The sequence below is a fragment of the Heloderma suspectum genome, chromosome 2 (assembly GCF_057233095.1).
Source record: "Heloderma suspectum isolate Gila_16-S chromosome 2, 16-S_ref, whole genome shotgun sequence".
Lineage (NCBI taxonomy): Eukaryota > Metazoa > Chordata > Lepidosauria > Squamata > Helodermatidae > Heloderma > Heloderma suspectum.
In genome coordinates this window covers 47,453,044-47,477,428 of record NC_139459.1, presented here as the reverse complement: position 1 = coordinate 47,477,428, position 24,385 = coordinate 47,453,044, and the positions used below count along the sequence as shown (strand labels likewise).

General features: G+C 43.9%; 1 protein-coding gene across 3 annotated transcripts in view; it reads left to right on the top strand.

The window, feature by feature from the left end:
* Positions 1–24,385, top strand: part of PDE8B (phosphodiesterase 8B) — a 100,759-nt gene that overhangs the window by 58,505 nt on the left and 17,869 nt on the right. For all 3 annotated transcript variants that reach the window (XM_084833405.1, XM_084833403.1, XM_084833404.1), the window contains exons 6-16: positions 2,116–2,204; positions 4,799–4,877; positions 5,103–5,243; positions 10,100–10,188; positions 12,007–12,067; positions 12,921–12,972; positions 14,753–14,830; positions 15,197–15,273; positions 16,043–16,207; positions 18,627–18,672; positions 19,720–19,855. In XM_084833405.1, coding sequence (XP_084689531.1) covers positions 2,116–2,204; positions 4,799–4,877; positions 5,103–5,243; positions 10,100–10,188; positions 12,007–12,067; positions 12,921–12,972; positions 14,753–14,830; positions 15,197–15,273; positions 16,043–16,207; positions 18,627–18,672; positions 19,720–19,855 — 1,013 coding nt within the window. The remainder of the gene's footprint in view (positions 1–2,115; positions 2,205–4,798; positions 4,878–5,102; positions 5,244–10,099; positions 10,189–12,006; positions 12,068–12,920; positions 12,973–14,752; positions 14,831–15,196; positions 15,274–16,042; positions 16,208–18,626; positions 18,673–19,719; positions 19,856–24,385) is intronic.

The window sequence follows — 24,385 nt, the reverse complement described above, 5'->3', positions numbered from 1 at the left end:
TACAGTTCCAAGATACAAATTGGGATATGGCTGGGGGTACACAGTGCTATGGAGTGGGGCAGGCAACAGGAGCAGTAAAAATTGAGTTGGTCCTGTTTAGGATCTGCAAAACCACAGAAGAAATTAATATTATCTGGAATAGTAAAAGCGGATGTGTCTGTCTGTCTATTTGACTGTCAGTGCCATAGTACCGAGACTGTGAAACTTAAGCACCTGAAGCATGGCGTAGATGCTAAGAGGACCCTAGGGGGGCGCACCTCGGGATTGTTTGCTTTTCAAAACTAATTCATTTCAATGAATGTAAATATGCCCATGTATTTGCAGCCTGCAGTACCATCTTTGGTCACTAGGTGGCAGACTTCTCTAAGTCCATAGCTTTGCAGTGAACACAGCTTGAAGCCGGGGGCGGGGAGTCTGAGGGGTACGGTTGTACCGTGGGTGCCTCCCCTCTGCTGTGGTGCGACACCCCTCAGGCGAATGGAGTTGACAGACCCATCCCCCAATGGGACATACGACTGCAGGGACTGTGCCTAGGGGTAGCAGAGGCCGAGCTGTCCTTCAGATGTGGTGCGCACAGTGTGCCCAACTCCGACAGCTGTGTAACTTTGCTTGAAGGCTTCACTGTATCAAATTAAGGGCCGTTCCAACCCCTCCAAAGCCAGGTCAGTTTGCTAGTTATTAACAGTAATAATACATCACTACTCTGCTTTTGAGTGTTGAAAGTATTTCATGTCCATTATCTTGTTGAAATATGAACAGACCTGGAATTCATATTATGCATATTTCCAGTGATCTAATGTCCTAATAAACATCATATATACGCCCATATAAAATTTGGTTTTCTGAGGGTTATACTAGACATGATGGTGATAGAGCTCTCTCTTTAAAAGTGGGTCTTCCCCAATAATGCATGGATTGTGGGGTGCAGTTTAAGAGAGGAAATGGGAGCATGCTGAGGCTGCTGTATTTCCCCCCACCCCCACCCTAGTCTGCAACTTGTCATAAATCTTACCTGTCACTCCAGAACCGCTGTCCATGGTTCTGATATCAACTCAAGTCCCAGCTGCGATCCAGCTGCCTGCTCCATGTCGTGCTCCTTGCCTGAGCCATTGCCCAGAGCAGATGACAGAATCCTAGATGGAGCCAGTGGAGGCTGGTGGTTCTGATGTCAGTGGAACGGTGACTCCACTCCGAGTTTCAGTCAGAATGAGTCAGATCTTTAAAAGGAGCTATCCAAAGTGTGAACCCAGAGTGAATTCACTGCTCCACTGATACCAGAGCCACCAGTCTCCACTGGATGGAGCAAGACAGTATTCCTCTTCTGTAAATTCAGTGGGTGTCTTTTACACATGTCAGTGTAACCGTATGTGAACATTAATCTCACTCCTTTGCACTTCTAATTATTAAAATGTTTTTAATAATCTCAGTAGAGTGAAATTCCTTAGTCATAGAACACATGAAGGTCCCAGCTGCAGTCTTTGCCATTTCCCTTTAAAAAGATCTCCGGTAGCAGGACTAGGAAAGGTCTTCCTAAGACTGTGTAGAGCAGGAGCAGGAAACTTTTTTTCTTTCTAAGGCAGCCTTCCACAACCTGGTGCTCTCCAGATGTTTTGCACTATATCTCCCATCACCCCTGACGATTGGCCATGCTGGCTGGGGCTGACTAAAGTTGTAGTCCAAAACATCTGGAGAACACTAGGTTAGTGATGGCTGATTCTCTCAGGGGGTAATTTGTTAGGGTTGCATGCTGGCAAGGTGTCAGCAGAAAAGAGGGTCAAAGTGGGTGGGGGCACCTATTCTCTCCCTCTCTTTCTCCCTCCCTCCCTCCCTCTCCGCCCATCCAATGGGCTGCTGGGACAGGTTGCTCTTGCCAGAGGTCTGAACTGATTGCTTGCAGAGGGCTTTTGAAATTAGGCCAAGCACCTCAGGTTGCCCACCTCTGCTCTAGAGCTTCCTCAGAGGTAGACAATACTGGTCTGAGCTAATATAAGGCAGTTTGTCATATGTTCACTGTGATGGTGGTAAGCATAGTATGGTAACTTAATTGTATGAGTAAGTTACTAAAACCAATTACATGTACTTCTCCATTTTGTTTTTGTTCCTCTGCCCTTACAGAGATTTTTGGAGAACAGCAGCATCATTGCTTGCTACAATGAACTGATTCAAATAGAACATGGTGAGGTACTATCACAGTTCAAACTACGGTACGTAAACATATATGCAAAAAAATGCACTGGACTCATAATACTGTGTTCAAGTGATTCTGCACTAATGCTTCTATCTGTGGTGCTTCTATATGGCCTCAGGCTCATACAGTAGGTTTTCCGAGACTTGAAGCTAGGATTGCAGATGTGTTGTTGCCCAAATCAGCTTAGTTCCAGTATTTAGGGAGGATGAGTACATGACTATCAGGAATAAAGATTATATGGAGGTGAATCCACTGGGATTCAGCTGTCTTTGCTTCCACTTCCATGTCCCATTCCTACTCCTTATATCCTATCCTATGTTGGACTCTAGTTTTCCAAACCAGAACCTGTTCACCTAACCTATTCACCTCTTTCCCCCTACCACCCATCATTTTGTGGTTTCCTGGCTTTTATGCATGTTTTTCCTCCATTCTAAACCTTAGTTTTACTGGCAGTAAGAGCTGGAGGGAGTGATCCTATGTGGCACCTCCGAACTCAGAGGCAGCTGCCAATCCAATGCATGGCGGGAGGGACACAGAGGGGGTTTTCCCTCCATGCTCCAGCTGCCCTGCTTTCATGGCTAGATGGCTGATTTCAACTGCCTAGCTGCGGGACATTGGAGCACAGAGTGGGGAGGCCAGACGATGCATAGGAAGAGTCGTACCGGCACCTCCGCACTCCCTGCCCCCAGGAATGCTCCCTTTGGCTCACTTTACGCTGCTGTTATGAGCCCGGAGCCTGGGGACAATCCGTGCCACCTACAAGGCAGGGGGGGCAGGGAGGCGGTTCTCTGGATTCAACCTCGGAGTGCGGGCACCAAGGTTGGTTCCTGGAAACCGACCAATCCTATGGCCGTCTATCTGCTATCTAGCGGCCATAGGATTGTGCCCTTGAGATACAATGTGTTGGTATTTTTTTGTAATGTTAGCCCCAGCGCTTTTGCTTTGGGCCACACCCACTTTGCCTTTGGCCCCACCCACCACTGGAATGCAGCCCCCAAGAGCTTCTCCATGATGGCATTCAGCCCTCAGGCTGGAAGAGATTCCCCATCCCTGATCTAAGTAGAGCATTTTGTGTTGAACAAGCATCTGTAGGTGAAATTAGGCTTTATCACAGCAAACACATGTTCTCAAACCCATATTTGCCCATTATAACAGGAATGGGGGAGTCAGGCAGGAATTTACAGAGGAGGATCACTTAACCTCTCCCTCATCTGCAAATGCCATGGCCACCCTGTTTTCCTTCAACCAATATATTTGTGGTTATGGAACCTGCCTGGGGCCCCATCTACATGAGCCATTTACTCCAGGGCTGCTGTGATCCGAGGACCTTTGGGACATACGACGCAGTTGCCATTTCGCAGCCTAACCGTGGCTTTCACAGGGAAAATGTGGATTTCCGCAGAGGCGTTTTGCTGTGATTTTTTAGCTTGCTGCAGGTTTACCATGGCTGCTGAACTGTCTGTCCCTTCCTCGAACTGACTTTGCACTTTGTGGTGGGCGTGGGGTAGGCATGCTTAGTGATTGCATCACTATGTGACGCCTTTTCACTCCTCCCCATTCCTGTTCCTTTGCAGCTGCGCAATAACAGAGAAGTATCCATTTTGGAATGATGGGTAGGGACGTACCTCTCACTTGGGCACGCCCCTTTGCATGTACAAACCATCGCAAGAGGGTGGGGCTGGAGGACTGCCGGTGTGATTGTGTACAAACAGTTGGCATGGTAACAAAGGAGAAGACCACCCACATCTTACCAAAGAGGAACAGACAGACACAAAAGAACCCCAAAAATACAAAACAGCCACTAAAACCTGAAGTGTCACAACCCCACCCTCACGTGGCTGTGCAGCTATGCATTTAAATATAATGGTAAAAAAAGAGCAGCGCGATTGCCACGGTTTACTTTGTTTTTACGGCCATGTGTCAGGGCACAGTTGATTTTTCCACTGGAAAAGTCCACAGTAAATTGCACATGTACCACAGCAGAAGCTAATTCGCAGCTGCAATGCTGTGCAGTTACGACAGAGTGAACATTGAAAGTGGTGCCGTGTAGATGGCTCTTGGGTTGGAAAGTCACTTAAAATGGTCAAAGGAGGGCATTTGCAGTGAAGAATAAAGGGCAGGAGAAATTTAAGCACCCAGAGTTCCACCCTGTGAATACATGTTACATGAGTCTCTGTCCATAGATATAGATAGATACGGTGTTTTTCTTTAAAGAAAAGCTTTGATGGAAATAAACATATGCAAACTGAATATTACTCAAAGTATTCTTAAAGCTTTAAATGGAAAACCCACAATCCTGTTAATTAAGGGAGCATCAAGGGAAACATTTTGGGAAGTTGAATTGCATTGGGTCCAAGTCTTCCAGACTTTTGTCCCCCAGAAGTATGCAGCTGTACCTAAAGTTTTATTTTGGAAGTGGAATCCCTTTGCATTACTCTACGTACCAGTAAATCCAACTTGCATTAAACCAATGGTTTTTAAGGAAAGATGTTTTTATAGCAAATCTCCCACATTTGCACATTTTTTGGTGTGTGATTCATGCACTGATGTAACTTACAGCAACTGTACACTTACAGATATTAACAGCATATAATAATTTGTTAATTTCAGGGCTTGTAATTCAGTGTTCACAGCACTAGAACACTGTCATGAAGCTGTAGAAATAACTAGTGAAGATCATGTAATTCAGGTATGGAAAAGACACATTTTTTCATAGATTTTACACATTTTTCACCATTGGTTTCTGTGGTCTGTATGCATACATTTGTGCTATGCTCTTGCTTTCCTGTTTGTTTTTCTGTTGGTGAGAATTTCTGCAGTAGAAATGTGCATACTGGATATAGTATAAGCATGCTGAATGCATTTTTAAGTTCAAGCTTTCCTCGGTTGCTCACATGGTTTCATTGTTTTACAGTATGTTAACCCAGCCTTTGAACGGATGATGGGCTATCAAAAGGGAGAGCTAATAGGAAAGGAGCTTACCGAGCTTCCAAAAAGTGACAAAAACCGTGCAGATTTACTGGATACAATCAACACATGCATCAAAAGAGGAAAAGTAGGTGACTAGCTAAACTGCACCTGCATCCTTGAGCTATGGGGCTGAATTTCTGTTAGTGTTCAAAATGTATCTCCTCAGTTTTTCTTTTGGTAAATTACAAATTTAGAACAAGACTTTATCTCAACTTTTGCTTTGTTGGAGCATATGGGTCACTAGGTCTATGACTCTTTAAGGAAGGTAGAAGACGTTTGTGGCCGGCCGGCCTGCCTTCCTTCCTTCCTTCCTTCCTTCCTTCCCTTCTCTCTTTCTTTCTTTCCTTCCCTCTTTCTTGGGTGCCAGTGATTATAGTTGTGGTACATGGAATCTGTATAGATAAGGCTTTGCTATTTAGAACAGAATCTGGTTTTTCTTGCATGAAATATTGAGGCCTTCCCAGAATCACAGGGCACCTTTACCTATTCTGTTTCCCATAATGGAAATATAGTGTCTATATATATATATATATATATATATGTATGTATGTATGTATGTGTGTGTGTATATTTCTGCTTCAGCTGGAACTGCCACTTTATTCTGAGCCCTGTCTTGAGGAAAACTTCAGCCTTCTAACATCATGATTTTCAGGAAGCAATTACATTGCCCCCGCCTTTTTGTTGTTGCTGTTCTTTTGTACTAAACTATGTCCTATGGTAGCATATCGTTAAACTGTGGAATTTGTTACCACAGGATATAGTGATGGCCACCAATTTGGTTGGCTTTAAAAGGGGATTAGACAAATTAACGGAAGATAAGGCTACCAGTGGCTACCAGTCATGATGGCTATGTATTACCTCCAGTATTGGAGGCAGTATGCCTCTGTATACCAGTTACTGGGAACATGAGCAGAAGGGTTCCTTCTGATGTTGCACCCATGTCCTGCTTGTGAGATTCCCATAGACCTCTGGTTGGCTACTGTGTGTACAGAATGCTGAATGAGACTGGGCTTTGGTCTGATTCATTATGGCTCCTTTTATATTCTTATATTCTTAAAGCTGAAATCCACAGTATCATTACTCTGAGCTGCTCTGTGTGTATGTGATTTAAGTGAAAAAGAGGCATATAAATTCAAATCTAATCGAGTCACAAATTAGTAAACTTCCTGCCCAAGTTGTATGTATTTCTCTGCATTTTGAAACTCTACTAGTTATGGTGATGCCAAATTACAATAGCTAAAAGTTGTGTTATCTGAGGCAAGGAAAGAAGTGAGTAGTGTATTCTTTTAAATGCACTTGCTGTCTCCCCCCACTCCCCAACCTTTCCTCCTAAATATTTTCAGTGCTAAAGGCAAATTAGTTGCTTTTACTGTTAGCTAACTCTCTCTGCTTCTCCCAGAGCAACAAGGGAAGTTTGAAGTGGGAGGGAGGTCAGAAGAAATTTGGCAAGGGAACTTTCCACCCCCATTTTGATGAGCATCAAATGATGAAATGCTCAAGATAAATATATATTTTTAGAAAAATTGAAGAGCTGCCTTTTTTAAAAGAACAAAATGCATCTTTATTTGGGAATTGACTAGGAAGAGGGAAAGTCAGGACAGGAGAATAGTGTCAGGGTTGGATCGGAGCCCACAGAGCCCCAAAGCAGTTCTGATTCTGAGGAAGAGATAGAAACCGTGGGAGAGGAAACCGCGTGCTGTTCAGAGGCGCCGCCGGAGGGAGAGCCCCTCCCTGATCACACTCCTGAGAGTGGTAGCGACCCTGGCAGGCAGGGGGAGGGACAAATGGAGTTTCAGGACACTAGGCGCCGGCGCAGGGACAAGTGGGAGATGGAGAGCACCAAGAGGAGGCACGCAGCCCACTTGGCACAACGTCAACAGCTGCGCCCCGACGCCCCATGGGAAAGGGGTGGACTTTTGCCTCCTAGCCCTTAAGTTCAGAGGCTTCCCGCCTTTACCCTCCAAATGGAGATCAACTGATTCACTAAGGCTAGAACCCCAAGTAGGCAGCTCTCTTAAGTTTCCCTCATTAGGCCCATGCAATTAACATCTGTAAGCGTCATTAGGTTGAATGGAAATGGAAAAGAGCCCTATCATCTGTGTGTTGATTCTGGCTACTTGAGGAATTCAGAAGGCACCAAGGGTGCTCCTGACAAATGGAAACCAGGAATGGATTTGGTTTTTTTCTGGAAGGAAACGATACTGAAAATCCTGCCTAAATGCGTGCCCAGAAGCAACTGTTCTGCATTGCTAAGTCTGTGGGGAAGCAGGAAATTGCAGTCATTAACCAGTGAGAGAAGGCATTCTGCACATACTCAGAGGTGCTTTTCTTCCCCTATTCCAGAACTCATCCCTCTTTGTACGAAGAGGTGTAGAACAATGAGTTCCCTGGTTCTAGTTTGCTGGCAGTGGCAATAGAGCCAGTGCTTAATTTCTAAAGACAGCGACACTGGCTTCTGTCTGCGTGAGTGAAATTCCATTACTTTCTCAGCTACAGGTGTTGGACTTCTTTCAGCTTGTGGACAAATTCTAATTTGGAGAAGCTCTAAGGGGGACAACATTCCAGTGGTGGGTGGGGCCGAAGACAAAAGAGTTGGAGCCAAAAGCGAAAGCCAGAGCCAAAAATACCAGCATAATTTAGGTTAAAAAGTCTTTACTTCCAGTAACTAAGCCTTAGCAGAGGCATTTCAACCTTTTAGAATGGGGTAAAAAAACCTGAACAAGTGCTGATCAGTGGCTGAGGGAAAGGGAACAGAGCCATTTGGGGAACCCTGGAAGGCTGGATTTGGAACCCAGGCCTTAGGGTCTGCTCCCCTGTGTAAAGAAAGTTGGGATCCCTGGGCTCTACTAGTCTCCTTGATCTGCAGCCACCACCTCTCCAAGCTGGCTCAGCCAGACCAAAGAGGAACCCCCAACCTCCTCCCAGCTTTGGGAGGGAAACAGTAGCCAGTGAATTTAGCACTGACCCAGGAAAGAAAATGCAGCAATAGTTTAAGGTAGATATTCATTTACAAATTAAGGGGTAAGGGAATGGGAAGAGAAACAGAACAAAATACAATTTAGAATTGTACGTTAGATTTCCCACAAGTACCAATTCCTGTTTGGAAACCCAACGTAAGTTAAAACAGTAAAAAACCACCTGGCCTAACTACTCATAACTCACAGTAGGATCTTTTGTCGTAGCCAGCATTCCAACACCTTCCACCCGGACCGAATAAAACCAAAGGACAAAGAAAGGGGGGCTACTTAGAATCATAGAATGGTAGCATTGGAAGTCCATCGAGTCCAACCCCCAGCTCAGTGCAGGAATCCAAGTCAAAGCATCCCTGACAAGTGGCTGTCCAGCTTCATCTTGAATGCCTCCAGCATGGGAGAGACCACCACTTCCCTAGGTAATTGGTTCCGTTGTCATATTGCTCTGACAGTCAGGAAGTTTTTCCTGATGTTCAGCTGGAATCTGGCTTCCTGTAACTTGAGCCCATTATTCTGTGTCCTGCACTCTGGGATGATGGAGAAGAGATCCTGGCCTTCCTCTCTGTGACAACCTTTCAAGTACTTGAAGAGCGCTATCATATCTCCCCTCAGTCTTCTCTTCTCAAGGCTAAATGCCCAGTTACTTCAGTCTCTCTTCATAGGGCTTTGTTTCCAGGCCCCTGATCATCTTTGTTGCCCTCCTCTGAACCCACTCCAGTTTGTCTGCATCCTTCTTAAAGTGTGGTGCCCAGAACTGGACACATTACTCCATATGAGGCCTAACCAGTGCTGAGTAGAGGGGAACTAGTACTTCGCGTGATTTGGAAGCTATACTTCTATGAATGCAGCCCAAAAGAACATTTGCCTTTTTTGTAGCCACATCACATTGTTGGCTCATATTCATCTTGTCTCTTTTTATCTGGTCTCTGCCCAGCTTCTAGTTCTTTTGTCTCCCCTCCCTTCTCCCAAGGAGGATGAGATGGGTTTTCACACCTCTCCAGCTGTGCTGGCCCTTTGGCAGGCTGAGTTGGTTTACAACCTTGAGTTCTGATAAGACCTCCGGCCTGGTGCCTTCAGTCCTGGGAGTGCCCAAACCTACTCTTCACTCCAGGTGGCCAGAACTGCAAATCTTCCTGCATGATCCCTCCTACCATAAAACAATAAAATACAACCTAAAAACATGCAGTACACTTTTAACCCTTTTCCACCATATCTTCGGCTCCATGAGGTCTTCTATTTTACACCATGTTCTAAGGCCTATTCCTTAATTCTAAGTGGGCAAGCATCTGTAATGTAGGGATGGTAGGTCAGGTCTCCCCCTATTATACTAATGAACACTTGCATCCTACAGAAATGCCTCTTTCCTGGGCTTCTTCATTTTCACATACACTGGACCATCCAAGCAAGTACACAATGCTGACACCTGACTTGGCCTTAGTGTCTGTCCTAGCCAGCACCACTCCTTTGCTACTACAAAGGTAGACTTGATAGGTCGTCACTCTGTACACCTAGATGGGTTGTCCACATCTGATCTTAGATGGAGAAGGCAATTACATTTCTAGGACAGTCTCCTAAAGTGGAAGTACTCACATGTGACAGTGCTTTTGTGCAGGAGTATCTGTCGATCAGGGTCAAGAAGTGGGAGAGTAGCTGAAGTGGTCAGTTTCACAGGGAAGAAAGGTGAACAGTAATGTCTTTTATTTCCTCCAGAGAAATGTACCCATGTTTCTCCCACATAAAACATCTGTAAGGGTGTAGTGCAGTCTTCCCCAAACTGATGCCATGCAGATATTTTGGACTTCCACTTCCATCAGCCCCAGCCAGCATGGCCAATAGTCCGGAATGCTGGGAGTTGTAGTCCAAAACATCTGGAGGGCGTCAGGTTGGGGAAGGCTGGTGTAGTGTCATGAAATGTTATACACTTTGCATTGTTTATTCGTTGGGTGTGGCTTTCATTTGACTTGTTTAGGAATGGCAAGGAGTTTATTATGCACGGAGGAAATCGGGAGACAGTATTCAACAGCATGTGAAAATAACACCTGTGACTGGTCAAGGAGGGTAAGTGTGTTAACTAAAAAAATGCACTTTATTTTACCGGTTTTCTCTCTTATATGTACATATATAAATAACACAAATCTGGCTGTGAATGGAGTTCACCGTCAAGGGAAGTGCTAAAGTGGAGAAGGTAATTTACAAGGAGATTGACAAGGTGACTGTACTACTGCAGACTGTATATAGCAAATCTGCGCACAGGCAAATCTGCGCACTTGCAAAGTACTGGGCGGGGTGGGGGGGATAATGTTAAAAAAATTATAAACCCATTTGCGCACTTGAGAAGGACCCAAAAGGGGCGGGGGGAGTTGCGAATGCAGTAATTGCTCGAAAAAGAGGCCTCGGGGGCGGGGGGAGCCAATAAACTCCCACTTGTCAATTTCATTCTCTGTTATGCCTTGAACTTACACTTGTCAATTTCTTCCCCAACTGCCCTTAGTCCCAGACTCTGAAAGTGGTGGCTGAAGGACACAGAGCTATTGAGGCAGGAGGGCATCTTTAGTGCAGGAGCATGAGTATGAGCAAATACACCCATACTGCTAGAGTATGGGTGCATTTACTGTGCAAATGGGTTGGGTTTTTAAATCATTTTTCTGCTGTTCGCAAGTACAAAAAAAAACCTGAACCCATTTGCATGCCTCCAAAGCGCTGATTGTTGTTTTTTTTAAGCTTGCAAATGGAAAAATTGCACAGAATATGGGTAGTAACCGAAGCAGGGCAGGAAGCTGGAAAAGCTTCCCTCTGTAAGGGCAAGGATATGAAAGGGGTTGTGCTGCAAAGGACATAGGGATACATGCCGGGAGCAGGCTGGAGGACTAAGGGGGAAACAAGCCACGGCAACCCGTAGAGTGCCCAGTTGTCTGCTGGGAGAAAACAACCACCCACCATGGTTCGTTTCCAGGGTGACTTATCGTGACACGTGAACTGGCCCACTGAGTCAGACCGTTGAACCATCTAGTCCGGTACTGTCGATGTTGACTGGCAGTGTGTCTCCAGGTTTTCAGGCAGGATTCTTTCCAGCCCTACCTGGAGATGCTCGGTATCGAACCCAGGACCATGTGAATGCCATGGCCCTTCCCCACCCGCCACCCCATTTTAGCAAAGTTATCGGAGAGTGCATAAGGGGGAAAAGCCTGCATTTATGGGAGATGGCAGCAGTTATGCCTGAGCGTTATTGCACAGAGAAAATAACCAAAAGTGAAATGTAACAGGAGTGTTGATGTGCAAATACCTTAAGAGACAGTGTAGCCTGGTGAAATGAGTGGTGGATTGGGACATGGTATATTTGGGTTCTAATCTCTGCTCATCCATGGGTTTACTGAGGGTCAAAAACTACACATGACATGGGAATTCTATAGCTGGAACTCCCAACATCTTTTTCTGTGAAAAAAGCAGCCATTCAGGGGTGGGGGTGAGACATTGGATTTCCCCATGCATACTGCAGCCCTGATGCAAATCAAGTGTCATCCCTCACCCTGATGTGGGGAGTTTCTGGATGCAGTTTTACTAGATTGCAATTACCCCATTGAAATCAGTAGGACTACATGCATAGGATCCCACTGATAATCATGGTACTTCAACTCCCAGAGTGCCCTTAACTAAGCTGTCATCTCCCTGCCTCAATAACCCAAGTGTAAAATGTAAATATCATTGACCACTGGATGAGCTTAATAAGCAACTAATTATTATTATTATAGATTTTTTTTATAAACTGGTCAGACCTAGGGTTTTGCTTTACAAATGACTGGCTAGAAATGATTTTTATCACCAGTTGCGCTATAATTCTTGTGTTTAATAACACTGGATTATTTTTTTTATTGGTAGGAAAATACGACATTTTGTGTCTATCAAGAAGCTGTGTTGCACCAATGACAGTAACAAACAGGTACTATGTTCCCTGTGCAGTATATAATCTGACTAATTGTTGCTTTCTTGTTAACATCTGGTTTTCTTCAAACCATTTGTACATTATGTAATATTTAAAATAAAATGGCAAGTCAGACTACCTAAATGGATTATCAGTAATAACAACAACAACAATAATAGAAAAATTCAACTCATGAGATGCAACTTTAGTGGATCAAGCAAGACGGCTGGCATTTATTTCAAAGGTGGATTTTTTTTCAAATTTCTGCCACTTGTTCAAGCTGCTGTGTCCTTGCCTGTGTTGTATCTGACAGAGTGAAAGGGAGTATTCAAATTACGCTGTGTTGGGCAAGATTGTGTTGATGAGAGTTATGGTCTGGCAAACTACACTGAACACATAAACCAGCAGAATGGAAAAGTAGCTATGTCTTTGGCCATATACAGAATTAAATTGTTTACAAGTGCAAATTGAGGTATATAAAGAAGAGGGCATGCACATATCATAATGTGTTATGATATGTGCATGCCAGTGTGGTGTAGTGGCTAGAGTGTTGGACTGGGAGTCAGGGGATCTGGGTTCTAGTCCCCACTCAGCCATGGAAGCTCACTGGGTGACTCTGGGCCAGTCACAGACTCCCAGCCCAACCCACCTCACAGGGTTGTTGTTGTGAGGATAAAATGGAGGAGGAGGAAGATTATGTGCGCTGCCTTGGGTTCCTTAAAGAGGAAAAAAGGCAGGATAGAAATGTAATAAATAAAATATAAATAAATAAATAAATAAATAAATAAATAAAGGTGGCTATGCTTTAGGTTTAGCAAGGTCAGAGCTTTATGTGTCCGTTTTCTTTTCTTTTCCCCCCATATAACGCCAGACCTACAAGACTCATCGTGATGAAAAGTGTACAGGAGACCAGTTTCAATCAGGTTAGAAAATTTTCTTTCTTTTTATGAAAATGCAGAATCAGTGCTGCTGTCAGACTGAAGGATGCTTCATACATTTTGGCAGCCATGTGGAGGCAGCTGAGAAACCCCTACATGTGGTAATAGCTCTGTCACTTCTGCATTGGACCTATTGCTTGGGAACTCTTCACTTAGCAAGCTGTAAGCTGTCACCATTCAGGAGACTTTCTTGATTGCTTCCATAAAGTAGGAAGAGGCCCTCAATCAACATTATTCTAATCTTCTCAGTCTAATGAATTTTTCAGCACCATTTAAGTAGACCAAAAGAGATAGTTAGCTTCATGGCATGGCAAGCAAAAGGGAGAGCACGATGCTGAGGATCAAATGCATGGTATGGAGATCACACTAGTTGCATACATACAACAACCCTGATGTCTGACAGTCCTCTGATTTATATAGTGACCAGATTGTATTTTATTTATTTAAAGTATTTCTTACCTGCCTTTCACAGCAGGAACCATGGCATACAACAATAAAATACATTATAAAAACCAGTGCCGCGATAAAAGCAGTAAAAGCACAATAAAAATGGCAACAGTAGCAAACATTCTAAAAAACGTCAAACACCAGCATAAAATAAAACTTACAACAGACCACTACAGCTGAAATCCAGTCTGATAACACATAATCCAGAGAAGGCCAGAGTAAAGCAGCAACTTTTCAGGGCCTACTTAAAAGCCTGCAATGATGGGGCCTGGCAGACCCCTGATGGCAACTTGTTTTGGAGGTGTGGGGCCACTGCAGAAAAGGCCCCCTCTCATGTGGACACCAGCCTAACTGCTCTGGGAAGGGCCTCTCTTGCTGATCTTAAAGTGTGGGCAAGCTAATATGGGTGAAAGCATTCCTTCAAATAATTTGGTCCCAACCCGTTTTAAGGCATTAAAGGTCAAAATCAGCACTTTAAATTAGGCTCGGAAACACACCAGTAACCAGTGCAGCTGCTCAGTATAGGTGTTACATGATCAAATTGCCTCATCCCACCAGTACTCGGGTGGCCGCATTCTGCACCAGCTAAAGTTTCTGGACAGTCTTCAAAGGCAGCCCCACATACGACACATTACAGTAGTCGACCTTGGACATCACCAGTGCATGGATAACTGAGGTAAGGTCCATCCCCTCAGATGCAAAGGATAGGGCTCCTCCTTCCCCAGGAGAGGGAAATACTTCTTTTACACAATTATTAAAAGTACAGGAGCCTTGCCCGCCTTTCTGTCTGGTTATTCTACTGCAGAGGTGGAGAACCTGTGGCCATCCAGATGTTGGACTTCCAACAGCCCCAGCCATCATGGCCAATGATCAGGGGTGGTGGGAGTTGAAGTCAGACAACTGGAGGGCCATAGGTTCCCCACCTCTGTTCTATTCATTTGCCCCCTCCCCGCCCCCTCCAGGACAGCTTAAAGCACAGGGGTGTAACTGATTCTCAGTTATTCCTCCTGTAGTTATTGTAGGTTTACCAGCACATTACATTTATATCAAATGAAGTTTAGTATCTGGTATGGTGGTAGTGAAGATAAGCCCTAAAACTGGGAATGAAAATAAGTTTGTTTCTCTTCTTTTCCTGTAATCGTCTCACCCACCCGCCCCTTTTCGAACTTGGTTAGAACATAAAGTATTCAGCTTTAAACGTCTTTATCTGTAAAAGAGAGACAAGTTAAAATTTAAACTCTTAACGAAGGGATAAATGTGGCTGTGAAAATAAATAAATTCTGAGCACTTTTATAATACCTTCCTGTAATATTTATAGACTCTCACTCCTTCAGATGCAAGAACAGGAGGAAAGAATCCATTGATGTCAAATCAATAACCTCTCGAAGCAGTGATGGTAAGAAAACCAATCTCTAGAGAATATCATTAGAAATTCAGGGATCTGTGCTAAAGTGAATGATAGCAATCTTTCTTACTGTTGAAGATTTGAACAAGTGGCATTTGATTTGCCTTTAAGGTTTTTACTTCAATTAGCTTCCAATTGTCTGGGCTATTGAATAGGAAGAAGAGGAAACAGAATAATTTTGAACAATGGAAAATATTTTGGGGAAGAGGTGTCCTCATCTCTTGCTGGCAAAAAATATCTTACTCTCTGTAACGTAAGACCATATCTTGTTATGTGGGCCCACTCATCTAATATATGAGAGTATAGTGTTTTATTTGTATCTGTTTAAAAAGCCAAAATGTTTGTATTTAATGGCAGCCCCAAGTTTACAGAATCGTCGGTATTCATCAATGGCAAGGATTCACTCCATGACAATAGAAGCCCCAATCACAAAGGTAAGAGTCATTTCTGATGTCCTTTCACGCACATCAACCATCTTTTACAGGAAATGGACACAGCAAGGTTTATCAAGGCATTCAGATACCTTGTGATGTACTCACTCCACGAAGTATGCTTCACATCACCTACTAGCTATGTAAAGTTCTACTACAGAAGGTGAATAAAAGGAATGAGCAAATTGAAGCTATGCTAATTATGACGTATTGCTTATCAGACCTGTGAATGGTATTAGTGCTATCTATTCACTCAAACTAATAATTGCCCGTAAGTTACTATTTTCGCAAATAGTAACATGTGCTTCATCTTTATGAACTATCACATATTAGAGCTGCAAAATTCAATCAGTTATCAACTATTAATCAGTGAGGCTGATTTTAATCATGTTCTTGGGCTGAGAATTAAAGGCACGTTTGTTTTTGTTTCATGGCTGTTTTGCTCTAATTGTAATGGAATGAAAAAGAAAATAATAAAAATAGCTTTTCCCTAAAATAATAAGTAATTGCTTTTATTTATGCATTATAAATTAACTAATACTTCTTTGAAATATCCTCAAAATGGCACCTATATTTAGATTTCAGTAATATGCAGATAGATTTTAATGTAGATAATTATCAATCATTTTAAAAGCCGACTACTTTATTCAGTTGACAGCCCTTCTACATGCTAATTCCTTAATTCTTCCATGCATACAAAACATCTGTAGCAGTGTGAAAACAGCAATGGCTTTGTTCTATATGTTTTTCCTTTCTGTTTGTAACCCTGCAGGTCATTAATATAATCAATTCAGCTCAAGAAAACAGCCCAGTAACTGTAGCAGAAGCCTTAGATAGGGTTTTGGAAATCTTACGGACAACAGAACTTTACTCCCCGCAACTAGGTACCAAAGATGAAGATCCTCACACTAGTGATCTTGTTGGAGGTCTGATGACTGTGAGTAAGAACACATAAATCAAACAACCAATTTCACTAGATGATATAAAAATGAGTATATTAATCTAGATTCCATGTATTGACATCCCTTCTGTCAGTCTCTAGCAACCATGCAAAAACAAAACTCAATCTAGCAAAAGACCTGTCTCTTTTCAAGAGCCAGGGAAAGATGTTCTCATTCCATATAATGAGGCAGCTGTACCATGAGGCCAAGGGAGGTGGCCAAAGGCATTAGAGTTAAGGCACCTTTCAAAGTGCCAGAATGAGACAGAAGTGGGGTGGCCACTTACGTATCACCAAAAAAAGAGGACAGAAGACACAATAATTTATATCAGCTGGATCTAGGATCTGCCTCCTGTGAGAGGAAGAGGCCTTTTGTGAGAGGAAAGCCTCTGCTCAAGGACAATCCCTCTGCTCGATTGCTGGGGATCCCCCTCTCCTCGTCACACCACAGCTCACCCCATTCAGAAGGGTTTCTTGACTCTCTGTGTAGAATTTTCAGACATCTGGAGGGTTTGCCATGGGAAGGACAGGGCAGGAAGTCCACTTCCACCAGTGCAGTTGATCCAGCCTAAATTTAGATCCAACCCTATAGAGAGAGAGTGTTACAAATTTGGAAATTACTATAATTTTAATAGAAATACAATGCATTTCAGCGTAGTGGACAAGACTGTGATCAGATGGCCTGTGTGTTTGCTTAATCTGGTGTCCAGGGGGTAACTTGATGGGCAGCTTCAAGGCTCAGCTCTCTCTTCTTATGGTTCTGTAAGTTTGAAGTGAACTTCGACTGGACAGCCCTTCAAATAATACAACTTCTAAGAGGGGACTGTCCTCTGTAAAGTAGGACATGTGGCCAGGCTAGAGACAAGCAGACCTGACCATGAGGTAGAATAACAGGGAACTTTTTTGCACAAGTCCCACTGAAATGAATGGGAGCTGCATAAGAACACCATGTTCTCGCACAACTCCTGTTTGTTTCATTAGGGTTTAGTCATAGATCGTGGTCATGTTCATTTTGATTTAATGTCTCAGAGCATGGCAGACACATGTACAGCATTCACAAATATACATGTTTGCATTCCTAAACCCAGAAGAACTGGTGATGTGGCCCTGAGGTCCTGCTGGAAACCTATATATCTTTATTGCATTTTATTTCAGCTTCTTAATATTTATCATAACATTGCTGAACACATTGCAACAGGGTTAAGTAGAAAAATCTTGAAAAACATCCTAATGTTTTCTGTAATTAAGCAAGTACCATAAAACTGAACCTTAGCTCCCTGAAAGTCTGTTCTATCTGACGTTAAGATTTATACAACCAGCTTAAGGAATACGGAATACACAGTAATAAAAATATTTTCAACTGTGTCCTGGGTCACCAAAGTGGATTTCTTTGTTTACAGAGCATAAAAATATGTTCAAAAACAGTGCATAAAAACAAGCGGGCTTAGCTATTGCTGGAGTAAACCGTTTTAGATGATCGGCCATGAAGGAGAAATGAGTGCTTACCATGTGATGCCACCATCTATTCACAAGTACCTTCAGTGTGTTCATGGAATCTATTGACATGTAACCTTATAGAGAAAATATGGTAGCCGCTGTTTTCAATTCTATCCATCCTGGAAGTATGGTAGAAGATATTGGGCTGGATCTAGGATCTGCCTTCTGTGTGAAGAAGGGATCTTCAGTGAGAGCAAGGGCTCTGTTTGTGGAAGGTTCCTCCACCCAATTTGGGGAGATCCCCCCTCCCACACACAACAGCTCACCACATTCAGCAGGGTCTCTTGACTCTCTGTCTAGCATTTTCAGGGGGTTGGAGAAGCTGCTATGGGAAGGAGGGGGTGGGGGACGTCCACTCCCATCAGCTCAAATCTAGGCCCAACCCATTAGGTGACTTCATAATTACTTGCTGGAAAATGCAGTGCCTTCAGTGTCTTAGTGCCAGTTTTAGGTACCAGCCCCTGGGAAACCTCAGACAGCAACATAAACCTTTCTTTACATTTGATGGTATGTAGGATCCATGGTAAAACATCAAAGGAGGGTTACCCAGAGAAGAAAATAGAGTTCACTGGGCATTGGACAATAGAGAGGTTTGATTTGTTTTTGTAAAGGATGTTTATATCAGTTAAATACTAGTCAGCATTAATGTTGCATTAAATTATCAATTGTACTATCTTGCAAGTTATGTAGAATGTTTGTATAAACAAGCACTCACACACGTTATTATATATGCTTTTGTGATATTTTGGAGCATATTATTTATATTGCATGGTGCATAAACATAGTAATACCTACGCTTCCCTTTTGTTGTTTAACTGTAATATCTGTTGAGAACATACTTCTTTTTCTCCCTGTATCTTTCTTTTTTCCTTGGTACATGGAATCCTGCATTGTACTGTTTGTTTTTACTTCATTTCAGGATGGCTTGAGAAGGCTGTCAGGAAATGAGTATGTATTTTCTAAAAGTAAGTCCCCATATCCACCTCTCTTTATGTATGCCTATTTCATTTGTTGCTAACATTGCAGAGCAATTACTCTTACTCAAAAGGTAGAGAATTCTTCACAGTAAGGGAGAACTAAGCATGGAAGTAGCTATCTGTCTGTGTAGCTGATGTTGATGCATCATCCAGATGGGTATATCCATCTGTTTTCAATTCTCCCCATCCTAGAAAGCATGGTAGAAGATATTGGGTTGGATCTAGGATCTGCCTTCTGTGAGAGGAAGGGATCTTCAGTGAGAGGAAGGGCTTTGTTCATGGAACAGATTTGGGTGGATCTCCACTCCCCCACTCACCCCATTCAGCAGGGTCTCCTGACTCCCTGTATAGCATTTTCAGGGGGCTGGAGGGGCTGCCGTGGGAAGGAGGGGGCAGGGAAGTCCACTTCTACCAGCGCAGTACATGGTTATATCCATCTACATCGTTACGCTCATCTTGGCCCCATGGAAGTGGCACTCTGCATCTTCTGATCGGCTGGCACATCCCCATTCAGGACCACCAGTTGTTACCAGCAACTATTTCCCATTGCTAGAACTGGAGTAGGGCCAGATATATCAGCTCTGGGACACAGAAGATGGCCATGCACTTTCATATAGAAAGTTTAACTATGGTGCCTCAAAATGGTAAATTCTAAATTTTGAGACTGCAAGGGCCAAGCTTGATGTGATGGCAGTGGTGTGCTAAACACAGAAGTGCCCCAGTCACCTAGAAAGAGGGGGTGGGGCAAAGGAAGCGTATGAGTGAAGAGTGCAACACCCTCCCCCGGACCATAACCTGCCTCCCTGCAGCCCCGGACCATAAACTGCCTCCCTGCAGTAAGGAAGTGTTTGGCACTCCTTACCTGCATGCTCCGTTTGCATATACCCTGCTCCTCATCTTTCGACAAGATTGGGGCAGTCCCAGGTTTCAACACATGGAATCGTTGCCATCCTATCTAATTTAGTTCCAGACTTACTTTCTGCAAAGGATTCTTCAAGTGGTGCACCATAACCTCTTCGTTTGTCATTTGGACAGATACAAACCAGAGCCATGGTCACCTTTCAGTGCCAGTTACCGTCAATGATGTTCCACCCTGTATTGCACGCTTACTGGATAACGAAGAGAGCTGGGACTTCAATATTTTTGAATTGGAAGCTGTTACAAACAAAAGGCAAGCCTTCTCTCTGTGCATATTAGATAGGGGGATAGAAGAACACACAGAAGACAGTTGCTTAACAAGCTGTGGCATGAATTAAGCCTGTATGGTTGGGGTATGCTGGGAGTTACAGGACCTTTTCCTGTCTAAATATGCATAGGGTTGTGCCCTAATTTGCCTAGTTGTGACAACCTGTCCCTGGCACTGGTTGTGGATGTTGACACAGGACATCCGTCAGCAACTTGTGTTTCAGTTTTCTGTGCTTGCTGGTTAATGTGTGAAGTGGGTGCAGTTTCTGAAGCTGGCAGGAGCCTTTTTCTATTCCAGTTTTATTCCATTTGTTGCTGTCTGGTCTAGCACAAGCAGGACAATTCTCCACCCTGTGGCACTTCCCTTTCTGTCTTATACTCTTTATGTCTGAGGCTCCTTCCAAGAAAGGACTGCTACATAGTGTCACTTCTCTCTCTTCCTTAACATTCCCCCTCAAAATCCCCCTCTTCTGTAAATTTTTTGGCATATCCCCATAGTCCTCGCTCCCAAATGGAAATTAAATTGAGAACACAACTGCATTTTATAACTGTTATTTCCCTATTACCTCTGCCTCTTCATGCCAGACAATGTTTGGCATTTTTTAACCCTTCCACTCTGTGCAGTTAGCCTGGTGAAAATAGCCACTGCCCCCTTCTGCCAGCTGCTACTTGGTACAGAAGGGAAAGTCCATTGGGGCCAGTGGCAGCTTCCCATCCATGCCAAATAGCAGCTGGGTAGGGTGATTTTAATTGAGACCACAGCACTAGAGGATAGGGTTAAACTAGCAAAGCCTTTCCTCAGATGATGGAAAAGGGACAGAGAGAGCAATCCTATTCCCCTTAGACAGTGTCTGAGGTACATAGGATTGTTTGTTTTCTGGGAGCTGAGGTCGGAACCAGGGCTCTAGCCTCAAAGCCCAGAAACCAAGCTCCCGCCCCCTCCCCTGCCCCTTGTAGCTGGCACAGTTTTCTTTGTTGTTGTTGTTGTTCAGTCGTTCAGTCGTGTCCGACTCTTCGTGACCCCATGGACCATAGCACGCCAGGCCTTCCTGTCCTGCGCTCTCTCCCGGAGCATGCTCAAGTTCATATTCATTGCATCCGTGATGCTATCTAGCCATCTCATCCTCTGCCGTCCCCTTCTCCTTTTGCCTTCAGTCTTTCCCAGCATCAGGGTCTTTTCCAGGGAGTTTTCTCTTCGCATTAGGTGGCCAAAATATTGGAGCTTCAGCTTCATTATCTGTCCTTCCAATGAGCACTCAGGGTTGATTTCCTTTACGATGGACTGATTTGACCTCCTTGCAGTCTAGGGGACTCGTAAGAGTCTTCTCCAGCACCACAGTTCGAAAGCATCAATTCTTCGGTGCTCAGCCTTCCTTATAGTCCAGCTCTCACAGCCATACATTACTACTGGGAAAACCATAGCTTTGATTAGACGGACCTTTGTCGGCAAGGTGATGTCTCTACTTCTTACTATGCTGTCTAGGTTTGCCATAGCTTTCCTCCCAAGGAGCAAGCGTCTTTTAATTTCATGGCTACAGTCACCGTCTGCGGTGATCTTGGAGCCCAAGAAAGTAAAATCTGTCACTGCTTCCATTTCTTCCCCTTCTATATGCCAGGAAGTGATAGGGCCAGATGACATGATCTTAGTTTTTTTAATGTTGAGTTTCAAACCAGCTTTTGCACTCTCCTCTTTCACCCTCAACAAGAGGCTCTTGAGATCCTCTTCGCTTTCTGCCATTAGGGTGGTATCGTCTGCATATCGGAGGTTGTTGATAATTCTCCCGGCAATCTTAATTCCGACCTCTGATTCATCCAACCCGGCATTTCTCATGATGTACTCTGCATATAAGTTAAATAAGCAGGGTGACAATATGCAGCCTTGTCGTACTCCTTTCCCAATTTTGAACCAATCGGTTGTTCCATCTCTGGTTCTTACTGTTGCTTCTTGACCCTCGTACAGGTTTCTCAGGAGACAGGTAAGGTGGTCTGGTACTCCCATCACTTTCAGAATTTGCCACAGTTTGTTGTGATCCACACAATCAAAGGCTTTAGCGTAGTCAATGAAGCAGAAATAGACGTTTTTCTGGAATTCTCTTGCTTTCTCCATGATGCAGCGAATGTTGGCGATTTGATCTCTAGTTCCTCTGCCTCTTCGAAACCCAGCTTGTACTTCCGGTAGTTCTTGGTTCGCATACTGCTGAAGCCTAGCTTGTAGGATTTTGAGCATCACCTTGCTGGCATGTGAAATGAGTGCAATTGTGTGGTAGTTTGAACACTCTTTGGCGTTGCCCTTCTTTGGAATTGGAATGTAAACTGACCTTTTCCAGTCTTGTGGCCACTGTTGAGTGTTCCAGATTTGTTGGCATATTGAATGCAGCACTTTAACAGCATCATCTTTTAGGATTTTAAATAGCTCGGCTGGAATACTGTCATCTCCGCTAGCTTTGTTGTTACTAATGCTTCCTAAGGCCCACTTGACTTCACTCTCTAGGATGTCTGGCTCAAGTTCAGTGACCGCACTATCATGGCTATCAGGGACATTCAGATCTTTCCTGTATAGTTCTTCTGTGTATTCTTGCCACCTCTTCTTAATCTCATCTGCTTCTGTTAGGTCCCTGCCTTCTTTGTCCTTTATCATGCCCGTCTTTGCACAAAACGTTCCCTTGAGATCTCCAATTTTCTTGAAGAGATCTCTAGTCTTTCCCATTCTGTTGTTTTCCTCGATTTCTTTGCATTGTTCATTTAAGAAGGCCTTCTTGTCTCTCCTTGCTATTCTCTGAAACTCTGCATTCAGTTGGATATATCTTCCCCTTTCTCCTTTGCGTTTCGCTTCCCTTCTTTCCTCAGCTGCTTGTAAAGCCTCATCAGACAGCCACTTGGCTTTCTTGCATTTCTTTTTCTTTGGGACGGATTTCGTTGCTGCCTCCTGAACAATGTTACGGACCTCCGTCCATAGTTCCTCAGGCACTCTGTCTATCAGGTCTAATCCCTGAAATCTATTCCTCACCTCCACTGTATATTCATCAGGGATATGATTTAGGTCATACCTGAAAGGTTTAGTGGTTTTCCCGACGTTCTTCAATTTAAGCCGAAATTTTGCAAGAAGCAGCTCATGATCTGAGCCACAGTCAGCTCCAGGTCTTGTTTTTACTGACTGTATGGAGCTTCTCCATCTTTGGCTGCAAAGGACATAATCAATCTGATTTTGATATTGACCATCTGGTGACGTCCATGTGTAGAGTCGCCTCTTGTGCTGTTGGAAAAGAGTGTTTGCTATGATCAGCATGTTCTCTTGGCAAAACTCTATTAGCTTTTGTCCTGCTTCATTTTGTACACCAAGGCCATGCCTGCCTGTTATCCCGGTGATTTCTTGACTTCCTACTTTAGCATTCCAATCCCCTATGATGAAGAGGACATATTTTTTTGGTGTTAGTTCTAGAAGGTGTTGTAGGTCTTCATAGAACCGAACAACCTCAGCTTCTTCGGCCTCAGTGGTTGGGGCATAGACTTGAATTACTGTGATGTTGAATGGTTTGCCTTGGATTCGTACTGAGATCATTCTATCATTTTTAAGATTGTACCCCAGTACTGCTTTTCCCACCCTTTTGTTGACTATGAGTGCTACTCCATTTCTTCTAAGGGATTCTTGCCCACAATAGTAGATATGATGGTCACCTGAATTAAATTCGCCCATGCCTGTCCATTTTAGTTCGCTGATTCCCAAGATGTCGATGTTCAATCTTGCCATCTCATGTTTGACCACCTCCAGCTTACCTTGATTCATTGATCTGACATTCCAGGTTCCTAAACAATATTGTTCTTTACAGCATCGGATTTTCTTTTCACCACCAGACACATCCACAGCTGAGTGTCCTTTCGGGTTTGGCCCAGCCGCTTCACTCTTTCTGGTGCTACTTGGAAATACCCTCTGCTCTTCCCCAGTAGCATATTGGACACCTTCCGACCTGAGGGGCTCATCTTCCGGCGTCATATCTTTTAGCCTTGTGATATGTTCCATGGGGTTTTCTTGGCAAGAATACTGGAGTGGGTTGCCATTTCCTTCTCCAGTGGACCACATTTTGTCAGAACTCTCTGCCATGACCTGTCCGTCTTGGGTGGCCCTGCACGGCATAGCTTATGGCTTCACTGAGTTACGCAAGCCCCTTCGCCACAACAAGGCAGTGATCCATGAAGGGGACAGTTTTCTCCATGCCAGCTATATCTCCGTGCTTGGAAACAGAGTGTGGAAACAGGGGAAAGGCGGCAGTCCCGGGGTGGGAGGGGAGGAGACTACAGAAGCTGCTTTATGCAGCTTCCTATAGGGTCTCCAGGCTCTTCCCTCCTCCTCCCCAAAGCTGCGTCTAGACAGGCGAAATCACCTGTGTAGGCAAAAATGCAGGGCTCCAGCCACCCCACATAGGATAGTCAGCAGCCTCTGATTTTGGAGGCTGGCAACTATCCAGATAGGATTGCGCCCTAAATATAGTAGAAAATTCTATGTTTCTTCATAATACAA